This window comes from Chelmon rostratus, chromosome 10 (genome assembly GCF_017976325.1).
Source record: "Chelmon rostratus isolate fCheRos1 chromosome 10, fCheRos1.pri, whole genome shotgun sequence".
Classification (NCBI taxonomy): domain Eukaryota; kingdom Metazoa; phylum Chordata; class Actinopteri; order Chaetodontiformes; family Chaetodontidae; genus Chelmon; species Chelmon rostratus.
In genome coordinates, this window is record NC_055667.1 from 10,864,271 (window position 1) to 10,879,142 (window position 14,872).

Sequence of the window (14,872 nt, forward strand, 5' to 3'; positions counted from 1 at the left end):
AAACAACAAGCAGGCAGATGTGCAACCAACTGATTAATAATAAAATACATTTGTGAGAGAGAGGGACAGGGGGAGGGTAGGGGGCAGGGAAGAGAAGACAGGCACCTTCTGATTCTATGTGCGTGTGCGTGTGCGTGCGTGCATGCGTGCATGTACTGTATGTGCATGCTTGCATGCCTGCGTGTACAGTGTGTTACAGCAACACATTGATCCAGTAGTGGAACCTAAAAAATCTATGTGAAATACAGTGGTTAAAAAAAGAACAAAATGTGACAGATTGGTGCTGGTCTCTCTCTCTTCATGCCTGAATCATTTCCTGTCATTACTATAGCTTGTGTGATTTGTAAAGTACAGTGTGAAAGAACAGTGGAAAAGAAGATCGCAAACAACTCACTTCTCCTCTTTTAACAGTAATCTACGTATCGTATGTATCTCATCAGTATCATGTTTTATGACAGAGACAACAGTCACCTGAGGTTCCTTTTTTCCATGCAGTCACTTTATGAACAATGTGCCTTTTGTACTGCACCTACTGTGCTATTATCTTTTTATGAAAATAAGCAGAGGGTATTGAACTGTCGTCATCTTTTATGTGCCTTTATCGTTCTTTCTCACATGCTCTCTCTATCTCTTGTTCTCTCTCTTCCCCAACCTGGTAAACCTGCCAAGTGAGTAGAGCTCCAAAGTGGATCAGTTAGTGGCAGATTTAGATTTGAGGTGGGGAAAGCTAAGTCCCAGTCCCAGCCAAACCTGTTTTCTCCAAAAGACTCTGAGGGACAGAAGTGCTGGGAGATTTCCATATGCTCTGCTACCCCCTTCCCCTCAGTGATCAGCTACAATAGTCTCCCTCCACCCTTCTTGCTCCTCGGAAGTGTATACCCGCCTTTACAGCCTGCTTTCTAAATCCCTTCTCTACATAAACTTCTCCTCAGATGTACCCACCCCGAAACCCCCATCTATCAACTAGTTGGCAGTGGCATTGTTTTTAATCATCAGAACCTCAAAATTATTATTATCGCTTCTGATGCGGCAATTAAAACTTCAGGTCAGAGGCACAACGAGCGGTGATCAGCAGCCGAGCTGAGAAGTTTTAATTAGACGATCAGAACCATTAATGCACAAAAAAAAGGTGTGCGCTGGGAAATTAACGGGAACGTCTTAATCAGGGTTAGCGACTCCGAAGAGGAGTCAAGTGAACAGAGAGCAAAAAACAAATCATTTCCGCACCACTGGGACAAAACTCAATTAAATATGCATGCGGAAAAATGGAAATTTCTCAGCATCGGCTGCACCGACTGTTGGAAAACTGTGGCAAAATCTCACGGCGGGGTCGGCGACCTGCTTATTGTTATTCTTGTGTAATAAAAATGAGAGAGGGGCCAGATGCTGGGGTCTGGGTGTCGTGGCGAAGTTGTCCATCAGTGGCTTTCCGCTTGACTTCCTTGCGGCTGCCGCAGCCTCTCTACCATGCAGGGGGAGAGGGAGAAGAAGAAAACATTCTCTTCCTGCAAGCTGTAAATTTACAAAAATAAAAACATGGTAATTTTCAAGTGTGTCTGTGTATGTTTGCCTGTGTGGCTCAGTGATTTCCCTGAAACACACATGCACACACAGTCTCTCACACGTACATCTCCCTTGAGAGCCAGAGACACAAAAGGTTCACTGAGCTACACACAGGGAGCTGCAGCCTTGTCGATTAATCTGCCAAAGGTTCATAAAGTTATAACTGGGCTTTTTTAAAGAGCTACTGCAACTCTCGGTTGCATATTGTAAAATAATCCAGAGCTAAGCAGACATCTCCTAGACCCTGTTTGTATTAATTAACTCCTGATATTGCAGGGGGTTTGTCCCTGTGTCAGTCATGTTGGAACTCAGCAGGAATCTACAACAAGCCCTGTACCTGTGTTTGATTAGGTGAAGACATAAGCTTCAGTTTAAACAGGTAATATCTACCCCTCTTATATACAGACCCTCCTGTGTGCTCGCTCCATTCAAACTGACAACGCTGCAGGGAGTCTGTGTGTTTATGGGGCAGCACTGCGCTTTGAATGAACAATAAAGTCAAGTTATTCAGTTTTCTATATGTTGTATGTGTGATTTTACATCTTCCATAAGATGATTACACAAGCGTTTTGGACATAAACTGCCTCGTCTTGTATGTCAGAAAGCGGTAAAGCCGTGACCCTGCCACTCACAACCATTGTTAACTCCCACATCTTTTACCCGTTGCTGCCTTGATTGCAGTCTGTGCACGTTCACACAAATAATGCACTTCCAACAGCGTTATTAGGATTTGAAACACCACTTGATTGGGCATGATATCATTCTGGCACACAAACAGAGACTCTGCATCAAAAACCAACAAGACCTGTGGGGTTTAGAGCTGTGGAAGAGTAAGTTTGTCAGTGCGGAGGGCTACACTCGAACACAAGCTGTGTCATCCAGTGCTGACAAGAAACAGGACCCGAAAGAACTTTGATGCACTTATTTTTGACTGAGGATGAAAAAGAGCCCGACCTCTTCCAAATGTATTCAAAATAGTTTCTTGACTTTTTCCTCAGGTTTTGGCCTTATACAGACAGTATATGGCGCTCCTTTGTGGCCCTGCTCTGTTTCCAGTAAAAATAGTGTCACAGTTAACATAAGCAGTTGGAAAAATTAGTTTCAGCTGTTGTGTTCACATTCAGACCTGTCTATTTTTTCCAACTCCCAGTGCTTACTGAGGTGTCTCCTCCTTGACAATTAGCACACCAGGCTAAAACAGACTGTAAATAATGTCCGATGCATGTGACAGTGTTGTTTTTCTTTCTGATATTCATTAATAAGGCAGAATGCTTACTGGACTCTCAGGGAGGTGGGGGAGTTGGTCCCAGAGGGAAAAGTTGTTCTTTCATGTAGGTCCCCACAGATTTTATCTCATTGTACGCTATCATGCACACAAACGACTTGAGGTAAACAGCTTAGTGTTACCATAGCAATCCCTATTGTAAGCAATGGCAAAAAGCTGCTGTGGACAGAAACCCTCAGCATAAATAATAGTTTAGACAGCTTCCATAAACCATCGAACCGTAGCATGTTCCTCCTCATGGGAAGCTCACAATATTAGATTTGTTTTAAAGCATGCCCTACCTTTAAAAAGAAAACACTGAATATGTGCTTACGCCGTCTGATAATTCAGTTACAGGCCTGTTTAGATACTCAACCAGTAGCAGTCCTCCACTCACACTCCTTATTGTTAACAGAAAATCATACATAAATACTCACTAATGGAAAGAAACAACTGCGTAGGGGTCATTTCCTACAAGGAGCTTGAGATTGCGATGCAAAGGAAATCGGTAGTTAAAGCATGAAATACTGAATGCAGTAAACAGAAAAAATGACCTCCACTGCAACACCCAAATGACCTCAATCTTCCTTTGTAGAGTATTTCTGAAAAAAAAATCTTGAAAATTTATGTCTTCCACTTCCTAATAGTTTTTCCAGCTGATTCCTTTTTTTTTTTTTTTCAAAATTGCTGTCGTCTAAAAGGTGACCCTTTCACCCCCGCCTGCAATTGTCTAACACTAAATTGTACAGTAATGTGCCACTGATATACGGCCCACTCAGAACTACATAATTCCTGAAGTCATTGTTTCAGAGAGGAAGCCCGCAATGTAAATACAGTAACTGGGAAAGCATGTGTGGGGAGCACGGGGTGCATTGTCTGGCGACGGGGTGATCTGTAAACTCCTTCAAATTGTATATCCTCTAATGATTCCACAGCTTTGCAAAAGAAAATGAAAACAGGATTTTATGTTGCACCGATGTGATTTACATAATGCTGGCAATGGCTCACACATGATTGTGCTTGGCTTTATGGCTGAGGGAAAATGAAGAGGCTCGTACTCATTGTTATAGAGAGTGAATTGAGTCTTTAAGATAGAACTTTGTTACCTCTGATATCACATATTTTTGTCTGCTGAAATGGTGTGTCCGTAGCTCAGTGAAGTGTATTATCTTAACCACACTGTGGCTGAGTTAAGATTCAATACAACGTCACACCAGAAGCAATATCTCTGCTGTGGCGTGCCGTTTAACTGTTTTCACAGAGCTTCAACTGACAAAGCTTTACACACTGCCGAATAAAAACAGAGTACAAGTTAACTTCCTTGTCTGATCCCTGTTGATTTTACTGCTTTTTTTTTAATATCATAAATACTGTGTTACTCACGGTCACCTCCTCCTTGCTTTTTATAAGTTATTTACAACTTGATAAAGATCTGGCCTTGGTTTTGAGTCTGGAAAGTGCTGTTGGAAGGTGAACTTTGGTGGCTCTGGAAATAAAGTGAAAGGTACTAGAGTGCATTTTCTGCCCTAAAAAGGCAGCTCTGGATATGGAATGCCACAGGCAGCTGTTCCTGCCTCATCAGAGGACATGTTATAAAGATAGCCCCACTTGGGTTGAAATAATGCCACCCATTCCTGCCCCAAAGCACACTCTATCATGCTCTATTGTTCAGAGAGGCCGCACTGGGGAAAAAAAATGTTGAGACTGTGCAGTATGTCTTGGTAAACAAAGATATGTAAAAGACAGCAACTACAACATTTCTTGTTTGACGTATCCATGTTACTGTCTCGGCTGGATCCATGGTAAAAGACAGCAGTGGGTAGAAAGAGCTTATAAACATGGCTTATAATTTTCCTTTTAATAAAGTGAAACCAGCAGCCTCTACAGAAACAGTTATTGAGTCTAATCCCACTGAATAGCCAACATGAGAACATGGCTCCAAAAAGCCCAGAAGTGCTCAGCGTATTCACTCCACATACTGACAGCTTTAATGCTGTGCAGCCCCCCTCTCAGTGGCAGGACCACAGCCTCTTGAGGTGAGAGTGAAGATAACATTTCACAGTGTCTCTATGGCGCTGTCATGTGAAGGATTATGTAGCCGTGTATTTGCTGCTTGTAGTACGGTAGGGGGTCTGATACCTATCTGCCAGCGATTTTCAGCCGTCTGTGTTTTTTTTTTTTACTCTTTTTTTTTTCCACCACTGTGTTAAACTCTGAGCTGACCGAAGAGGTGTGACTTAGAAAGATATGTACAGTATCTCTGCGTGTCCTTCCAGTCTTGTGCTGTTATTGTTAAGTGCTTTTGGATGTTATTAATAGCTGTAGTCACTGTTGTTTGATGTTGTTTTTCCATTGTGATGTTTCAAATCACTACAAGTTGCTGACGTGGAAAAGCTGGTTCAAACTTTGTTTCTGGTCATACTGAAAGCATGCCTGCCCTCATTTAAAAAAACCTGCTTATGGAATGAAAAGTGCAGTTATATTTCTTAAACTGTAATGCAGATGATCGTCATACTGAACAACTTTAACTTATCTTATTTTTTTTTTTTGCTTTTGTTCTTGTTTCCATCAGCTGAAAGGAGCTTATGCACTGAAACGACCTCAGGAAAATCCAAGATGGCCGCCAAAAGGAAAGGTGGCCTAAAACTCAATGCTATCTGTGCCAAGCTGAGCCGCCAGGTGGTGTTTGACAGCAGCTCCCAAAATGCAGAGGGAGACCAGAGTGTAGCAGACAACAGTGAGCGTGGCAGTTCCCACTACGATGACAACGAGACCAACTTCCCCGAGAGCCTGAGCCTAAATCAGAGCCTAGAGGAGGACCAGAAGAGACGCGAGGCCATCGAGAGGTGGGTCAACGGTGAGTATGGCGATGAGCCGCCAGCTCCTGAGGATGAACAGGAGCATGAACTCAAAGTCAGCACTGACGAAGACGGCCCTCCTGAAGGCGTGTACATGGTACAGCCCAAAGGCTGCAGCGATGACGAAGAGGAGGCTGAGCCCATGGCGGGGTCTCACGATGGCAGTTTCCATGACAACAAAGAAGCTGAAGACAAGCCTTCAAAAGATGACACCTACATGCCAACGAGCGAGCCCCAGAGTCGCCAACCACCTTTCTCCTCTCCAGGTACATTTTTACTCTCTGCCCCCCCCCCCCCATTCTGTGATTTATATTTGACCCTTTTCATACGTCTTAAAGCAACACTACCTTTGCCCTTCAAAACATTCCACTCTATAGTGTTACGGGGCAAAGGCCTAGATAGAGGGTGGGTGACATTGCCACATCCACATAAGCTTAAGTGTGCCCATTATTGGAAAGAGATGCTCTAGAGTTACATTATGAATAGCCAGTGACATTATTACCCTAAAGACAGATTCAACTGGCATGCTAGGGGGGAAAGCAGGAACTTGTCAGTGTGTGGTTAACTGTACGAAGAAATTCGTAAATGGAGTAGGCTTACAACGTAAGGCCGTTTGTGCACTCTCCCAGCAGCTGCGGGCGAAGAGCGCATGGCAGGACCAGGCTAAGCTTCATATTACACCCAGGATTACATATTGAGTCTTTGATTTTCCCTAAGCTCACTAAACTTAGCCACTGCTTCAAGCTCCTCTATTACATGGAGTTGTAGTCTGCCGTGGAGGAGTTTGTTTTTTGTTTTTTTCCACAGTTGTCAAATCCAAGAGATCAAATGTCAGATAAAGTCAGAAATAGGGAAGTTATATTGCAATGCCATATCACACTTAAGTATGTTATTATCTTCTCACAAACAACAGTGACACCATGTATTTATTGTTAGCAGACATGAACATACTTTAATATATTCCTTGATACTATGTGCTCTTGTAAATGACTCATAATAACCCCTATTTAATTGTGACATGATGTTCCCTTGGTATAATTCACTGATTATCCAATAGATAAAGCTGGCAGAGACTTCCAACAGTCATTCTGAAGTAGCAATAGTATGTGTTAACAGCACGAACAATCTTCTAAGAAAGTACCTTTTACAGTTATGTGCTTTGTGACCCTTGAAACTAGACGCATATGCACAATAGGAGTGACTGGCCTTTGTATAACACAAGTTAAAATACAGAGCCAGTAAAAGGAAAGAAAACATAGCGCGGTTATATGAATAGATAAAGCCCTTTTCACAGACACCCAGAAGAAAAAAAAACAGCAATTTGGAGGCGAGACCGGTTGTTGCGGTACAAAAACAAGTTTTGTTTTGTGCATGCTCGCCTCAGTTTAACAGTTTTTTGGTCTTTCATCTAGGTTTAGGTATCTACCTCAGAGTCATGTACACATGCTCTTTTTGTCTTTTTTCGTTTTGTTTTCAGTAACTGCACGGCAGTAGCTCTGGCCACATACAGAATTGGGGGCAGGGTCTTCTCAGAAAATGAAGCAGGTTTCATTTCAGAGGCAAATGAAAAAGGCTTTGTGGTTTTAATTAGTCATTTTGTGTTTATTTCGTGGCCGTAAAAAAAAACTGTCTGTAAATATGTATTACTGTTGTGCAGCAGGCCTACACCTTTCCCTCCACTGGTTCTCTTACTACTTTACATCTCACAACAAAGCCAGAGTGTTTGAAGACTGCGGGGAGAGCATACTGCATCAGTTGCAAATCTTGTCTTTAGAGTGTTTTTTTTTTTTTCAGAGTTGCTCTTTGTTGATTGTAACTAGGGCATCTATATTGCCATGTTTCTGCTCAGCTCACAATTAAAACATTTTTTTCCCCTCTCTCTCTCGCCGCTGTCTTTCAAAGGCTGATGCGGAGTGCACGTAATTATGCATATAAACATAGTGGCTTAATTATCTCTCACAACATCAGTGACAATGTAATTAACAAACATTGCAAGATCAATGAGAGAAACTGCGACCTTCAAAACATTTAACTCCTCACATTGAGGCATCGTGCGGATTTCCTATCAGTGCAAAACCCCAGAATACTTTTCCTAGATAATTTAGATGTCGCATTAGAGCCCTCATAAGCCAGTCAATGGAAAAACCAATGAATAAAAACTATGAAAGCAATGACAGAGATGCTCATAGCGATGGATCAAACAGGCTTGACCATGACTTCCATTTGCAATTCTGGGTTCACTGTAAAAGGTTATTGTTCATTTCAAGCTGTTTCAAAGCCCTCTCTATTTACTGCCTGTTAATTAACTAGCCAAACAGCGAGGAAGTTTGAAGCTCTGTACACTTTTGTGAGTGTCAAATTAGTCCAAACAAATGCACATAATGTCATTTATTCAAAGCAATTCTTTATTAGGATACCACTGTTCATTTAAACAAAACACACTTATACTAATTCACTAACATGAACACCAAGTGCTTTTTGAAACTCTATTTAAATGATTGTACATTATAAAATAATCCCACTATTCTAAACTTTCTAAGACTGAACACTGCATGTTAACCGAATAATTTACATTGTGCATGCGTGGTTCAAAACTGACACCCTTTAGAGGGTAATCAAACTCTAGATTAGTCCATATATAGCCACTAGCATGCACTTTTATCATCAGCGACACCTCTGCCTCTCAGGCCTGTGAGCAGAGAAGCTATGCCACATTGATGGCCATGTTTGGTCAGCCAAAAGGAGATATATTGCCCATCTGTTATCATATCTGGGAGGGAAAATGTGGCCTAATTGCCTCAAATATAGACAAGGTGGGTCCGTGTTGTGTGTTGGATTTTGCTCGCCTAAGTGTCAAGATTAGGAACCACTTCTCTGTAGATTTTCCAGTGACACCGAAGAGAGTGCAGAGGGAAATGTCAGATGCATCAGCAAACACAAGAGAAAACGATGGGAGTAAATGAAAAAGAGAGGTTTATTTATTTATGTTTTGATGGGGGTGGGTAGTTGCAGACCAATCTCACTTTACCTATACACCCATACATAGTTTCCCACTTGGTGTCACATGGCATCATTAAGAGGCAGCCAGATCGAGTAGAAAACTCATTTACAGGGTGTTTTAGAAAGGTTATCTCCTGTCAGTCCCAGTCATAAGCCTTTCAAGTCCAATCATTTGCCTTTCATTGATAGCTTGTCACATGGCTCCGCTGATGAATAAAGAGACTTGAAAAAGGTGATGATAATACCCTCGGCAAATAGAATATGAAAAAAGGCACGCCGGTGCTCCCATGACAGAAACCGCCAGTCCCTCTGCAATAATTAGCTATTGACCCAAGTGACCCACAAAAAATAAAGATGTTTTCTTCAGTTAGATAACTACTGCAAAACAACAGTCAATAAGCATGAAATTATTCACAGCTAAGACAGAATCAGCTGTGACAGTTTTTATATTAGTGATCAGAATGATCATGGAAATTTTTAAATATTCTTATCCAGTGATGTTTATTCTACCTCACTCTTTTTAAATATCATTCCTCACTCAGTAAAGTTTAGTTCCATTTTCTGACTCTAGTGTGGGTGGGTCTGCCCTAACTTTAGAGCTATATGATATACTGCGACCTGAGGTGCTCTCATAAATACATTAGCAGGAGGATCCAACCAACTACTAAGGCTATCAACACCTAAATCAAGCCAGAAGGATGTTCAGCCATATTACATTTTAAATTGACATGTTCAGATGCCTTTCCAATCATCTTTTGTTGTCATATTATCAGTTGAACAACTTAAGGAAAAATAAAACCCTAAGTATGGAATAAGGTCAGTCGCACTGTAGCCCGCAGCAGATCCGTCTGTATGTGCAGTCTGTCACTCTGTGGTTTCAGTACATGTGAAAACGTGCAAGATTTGATCAAATGATCTGTGGCAAACATGCAGGTATTTCCTCTCAAATACCTGATCCATTTCTCTTAAATTTTTCATGCCCTTTCGATCCACCAGATACTCTTTCATACTGATCCACTGCGCAGAGGAGCAATCCAAACACAGTGAATGGAAATTTAGGGATTATTTTACATGCTGCACAGGAGATGTGAAAAGCAGGGCACAGCGACTGATTTAGCAATAACTGAGAAATCTGAGACAAGAGCAGAAATATTTGTGTATTAATTACCCGGGTAGTAGGTGGTATTACCTCTCGCCAGCCCATCTGTGCTCTGGTGATCATAAAAAGCAATAAAACAAATTTTTAAAAAAAGGTTTTGGACCCTGGTCCTGTCACTGTGCCAAGGAAGAGTTTAGAGGGCCAAGCTTCTACTTGACCCAGGTGAAATTTTCCTCTGCTGCATTACTAACATGGCTGTGCTCTAGTATTCTGCCTAACATGCAAACTGAGACAACAGGAGATTTTTGGAATCGAGTTCAATCAGCAAACACGACTGTTCAAGGAAATTTGCCTCATGAATCCTCCCTCTCCCCTTTTTAACTTTGTGTCTCTCTCACACACTCTTTCTCTGTACCTTTTCCTTTTTGTCCACGCTCCTCTTCATTATGCAGAACTTTGTCCCTCCACTGCTTTCAGGCCAAATCATTTTTCCCTTTTCCCCACTCTCTGACCCCTTGCACTAACCTGGATGAAAGTTAATGGGCCAGAATTAATCTCCACATAATGCAATTAAACTATACATTGGCTATATTTCGCCCATGTCCTTGGAGAAGTTGTCCAATTTAATGGACTCTTAAAATGAAAGTGATGTTTCAGTTCACAAATGTGTAAAAAGAGGAAAGGAGGAAAGGATTCGTTCTTTTCACTCTTGAAGGTGACACAATAATCATCTTATTTTCAGATACCTTACACAAAGATTCATTGGGGATTTTATGAATTGCATTTAACATGCCATAATTTCTCGGCAGATAGTGGTCGTAATTCTGTAATTTTCAGATCGTTCAGCATCATGTGAAGTTAACATGTGCAGGAAAAAACACCAATAGTGTCACTCATTTTCAAGAAGCTGTATAAATGCATTGTTTTCTAAAGCTTTAAATATAATGTGTTAATGTGGTTACTATGCTGAGATTTCACACGTTTACATGTAAAATATTTATTTACTCAAAAGTTATTCTTTAATTAATTTATAATTAGAGAATTACTTTTATTATCATAGCATAACATAATGCATAGAGAATCAGAAAAGGTTTGTTTGTTCAGTGTATCCTTTGCTACAGTCACCCGCAAATTCTGCAGGACTGACTTAGAGTGCAACCAAACAGGAAGAGCATTGCTTCAGACTGCTTATTTGTAGAGACACGAATACTGTACACAGACACACGTACAGATGCTGTTGTAGCTTGCAGTGCAAAATCACTTTTCCTGTTGTTATGTTTACTACAGTTTTGAAATAACAAGAATAACAGCATCACATCTTTATAAAAATGTATGGCTCAGAAAAATAGATACAACATAATGTAATAGATGCAGTTCTTGTGGATTAGCAGTCCTCCATTATCACAACCTAGCAGCGTGTTTGCCTAAAATGCTGAGGTGCATCATTATTTGGCCTGACAAAATACATTCTCCACGTGTAACACAAAGCTGCTTTGCCAGATTACTACATTTGTAGGTGTGTCTGATGCCAAACAAATGAATAAATTGTCAAATATAGTCTGTGTTGTGCACTTTTGCTACAAATCATTGGGACAGTGTGACATTCGTCAACCGAGCATCAGTCAATGTGAAGCAAGAGAGTAGTTGGTGGATTGATTGAGTGACATGAATTTGGCCACTGATTAAGTTGTTCAGAGCAATGAGTCAAGTTGGGTTCATTTTCAAATGAAAATACTAATATATACTGTTTTAGCAAGTCAAAAAACGTAATCACAGTAATCAGTGAGGGACTCTAGGTTTACTAAACTCAATAAGTTTTCAACTTCACAGTTAGCAGCTTTAAAAAGAAAAACAGCAAACAAACAATCAAGCTCACCATTCTTTTTCTCTGCACAGGAGAAGCATCTGCCCTGCGTGACTATGCAGCCAACACCATGAATGAATTTTTGGGAATGTTCGGTTATGATGACCAGCAGGTAAGGGATGAGCTGACCAAGAAGATCAGCTTTGAGAAGCTCAAAGCCGCTACCTCAGACCCCTCATCCCTCAGCAGTGAGGAGGCCTCACGGCGTGCCCGCTTCTCCAAGTACGAAGAGTACATTCGCAAGCTAAAAGCCGGCGAGACCTTACCTTGGCCCATGCATGCTTCCCCACCCAAACCAGACGACCTCAACTCAAAACTGGCCCAAGACAAGAGCACTACCATGCTCCAGACCTCCGGATGCCTCCCAGGGGCCGAGGCACAGATCTACCCCTCCAGCCTGGACCACAAACCACAAGGAGGACCTCAGCTGGGCACGTCTCAGCCACCAAATCCCTCTCACATCCAGAACATGGCATCCCGAGCCTCCAAGTATGACTTCTTCATTCAGAAGCTGAAGATGGGTGAGAGTCTACAGCAGCAGAACGGTAATGCTTACAAGCGACCCTCTAAGTACGACTTGGAGAACGTCAAGTTTCTGCACCTCTTCAAGCCTGGTGAAGGCAACCCTGACATGGGCGGTGCCATCGCCTTTAAGACTGGCAAAGTGGGCCGCCCTTCGAAGTATGACATCAGAACAATTCAGAAGCTAATGCCAGGAAATCCCGAGGCCTCGCTGATGCCCAATGTCCTCGCTACAGCACCAGGAAACCCGGGAGCTCCTGGTGTCCCCACTGTAGGCACAGCTGGGGCCAGCATTGCCCCGGGGCTCACAATGGACCAGACGGGGCACATAAGCTTCAATGCCTCTGACTACCTAAAGTCAAGCTTTTCCAAGACTGACTCCATCACCACAGGCACTGTGTCCTCCGTTAAGTAAGTCTTCTCAAATGTCATAATATGAAACTAGAAAGCACTCAGAGGGCTCTGCCAAGTTATTAATCTGTATCAAAATACAAATAGAGAGATTCTTTTTGAGAATATCTAAATCTTTTGTAGGAATATTAGAGTTTTGTACAATAAAGAATCGTGCAAAGTTATAAATAAGTCACTTTACATAAAAGTTTAGCAGTTCAATGTCTGTTACATTTGCTGCAGACTCAGTTTGTAGGTGGAGTGGTGGACTAAATGTTGCGCAAAAATTCAAAATGGAGAAGCTGGAAATGGACGTGGCCTGTATGAATAGATACATGTTTGACTAGGACCAGGGAAGAAATGACAGCATGCATCCCATTGCTTCTCATCCTGTCTCATATTGATAACTGAGATTTGTGCTTATTGACAAAAATGTCATGTGAGATACTGAATTAGTTATTTGCACCAGGACAATGCATGCACATAAAAAACAGCTATTAAATTCCATAACTTGACGTTAAAATTCCACTTTAAAGTTTACGGGTGGATTGAAAATACTCCAAAGTTCCAGTGGAACACCTTGGAGCTGATGTGAAGCTCACATACACTTAACTGCTACTGTGAATCAGTTAGCCTAACGCAAAGGTAATTGCTACCTCCACTGCAGCCAACAGGAATGTAGTGTGAAATAGCGCATAGCGCCCAATAGATCCACGGCATGATGAGTTGCGAAGGCACATGAAGTGTTTACTCGCTGTAGCACTCCGTGGAGACTGATTTAGCACAGTCATCGCAAAGTGACTGACTTTTTTCGTTTGGCTAGGGTGTAACAACTCTCCCTTTAATTACTTTGGAGCCATGACTAACCTCCCGGCGAGTCACAGGGGCCGACTCTACACTGCCTGACGAGTGCACTTTAAAGGAAGCAAACGAGGGGTTTGGGGAGCTAGCCTACAGTCGTGTGCTCTACCAGTAGGAAACAGCTCCCAGAGTCTGTTTGATTGGTTTTGACCTTGTCTCTAGTTAGTCAAGACCTATCAAAGACACTGTTCAAGAGCCCTCAGGCACCTCTCCCTCAGGCTTTGGCCTTTGTCAGGTTGGGGCTCAGTGGAGCTGCAAGCTTGGCTAACTGACCCAGTCTGGTGCTTGTATACAGGGAGGAGAGGGGGTGCTAGCGAGAATGTCTGGCAGCGCATCCTCCCCTCTGGGCCAGATTAACCTCAGGTCATCCCCCGTGTGGAGCTGCTCACATGGAGCTAAATGGCATTTCTGAAAGGGAGCAAGCAGAACCAGGACTGTATTATGACATTATGTCATTCTACAGGCAGTACTGCTACCTGCTTCATGAAGGGACTCACATCACAGGTGACAAAAAGCACACCGCCTTTCTCAGCACGCCTTTCTAATATGATAAATTCCTCTTGATTTCCTATTTTGAACTGAAACTAATTGAGTCGAAACTAGCACTAAGTCGATTAGCTTGATCCATATGCATTTGAAGCTGCACTGTTGTCTTCCATCTTTGTTTGAGTCCAGACTGATTGGAGACAACTTGACATCACTATTAGAGCCAAGGCCCTTAGAGATTATCAGAAAAGACCTTTTCAGAGCTTTTCTTCTACATCCCCATTATCCAGTTTTGCATATGAGCACTCACCAAAATACCCCCATAAAAGATTAATGTCCCTTTGCTCCTGCATTTTGCCTTTCATTGGTTGGGAGACCATGCATCAAAGTGTGCGCCTTCAATGCCTGATTCATACGGCACATGAAAACGCTGTTATGCCACAAGAAAATGTATATTGATAGTCCAAAGTTTGGGAGCGGCTTGTAAGTAAATATTGTGTCAGTTTGTTTTTATTAACAACAGGCAGGGCAACCTCACCATTAATCCTGTCTCTTTTGTGTTTGCTGTTGCATTAGGAATGGCCTGCCACCAGATAAACCCGCCAGCGATGACATCAACCTCTACCAGAAATATATTGCCAGGTATGCAAATCCCTCAATGTGTTACACCAATGAAAAAATACACCCAAAGCAGAGATGAACCCTTTTTTATCCTCTGATGGTGTGTTTTATTCAGTGATGTAACTGCACCGTAGACTGGCATGAGAAGGTTCTGTGTGCAGTAAATTGATTAAGAAAAGACTGCAATTTATGTGCTGAGGAGAAGTAGAAGGATGAGGGGTAATGAAAGGGAAATGGTTTGATGGTAGCTTACTGTAACTGCTTGAATAAATACTCATGGTGTGCATAACACTAAAACATTGAGGAGAACATAATTCTGTGCAACTCTGTAGTATAAGCTGTTA

At 42.0% G+C, this 14,872-nt stretch overlaps 1 protein-coding gene across 5 annotated transcripts in view; it reads left to right on the top strand.

Annotated features, from left to right (window-relative positions):
* Window positions 1-14,872, top strand: part of casz1 (castor zinc finger 1) — a 74,231-nt gene that overhangs the window by 37,332 nt on the left and 22,027 nt on the right. For all 5 annotated transcript variants that reach the window (XM_041945545.1, XM_041945546.1, XM_041945547.1 and 2 more), the window contains exons 2-4: window positions 5,400-5,951; window positions 11,681-12,581; window positions 14,484-14,549. In XM_041945545.1, coding sequence (XP_041801479.1) covers window positions 5,400-5,951; window positions 11,681-12,581; window positions 14,484-14,549 — 1,519 coding nt within the window. The remainder of the gene's footprint in view (window positions 1-5,399; window positions 5,952-11,680; window positions 12,582-14,483; window positions 14,550-14,872) is intronic.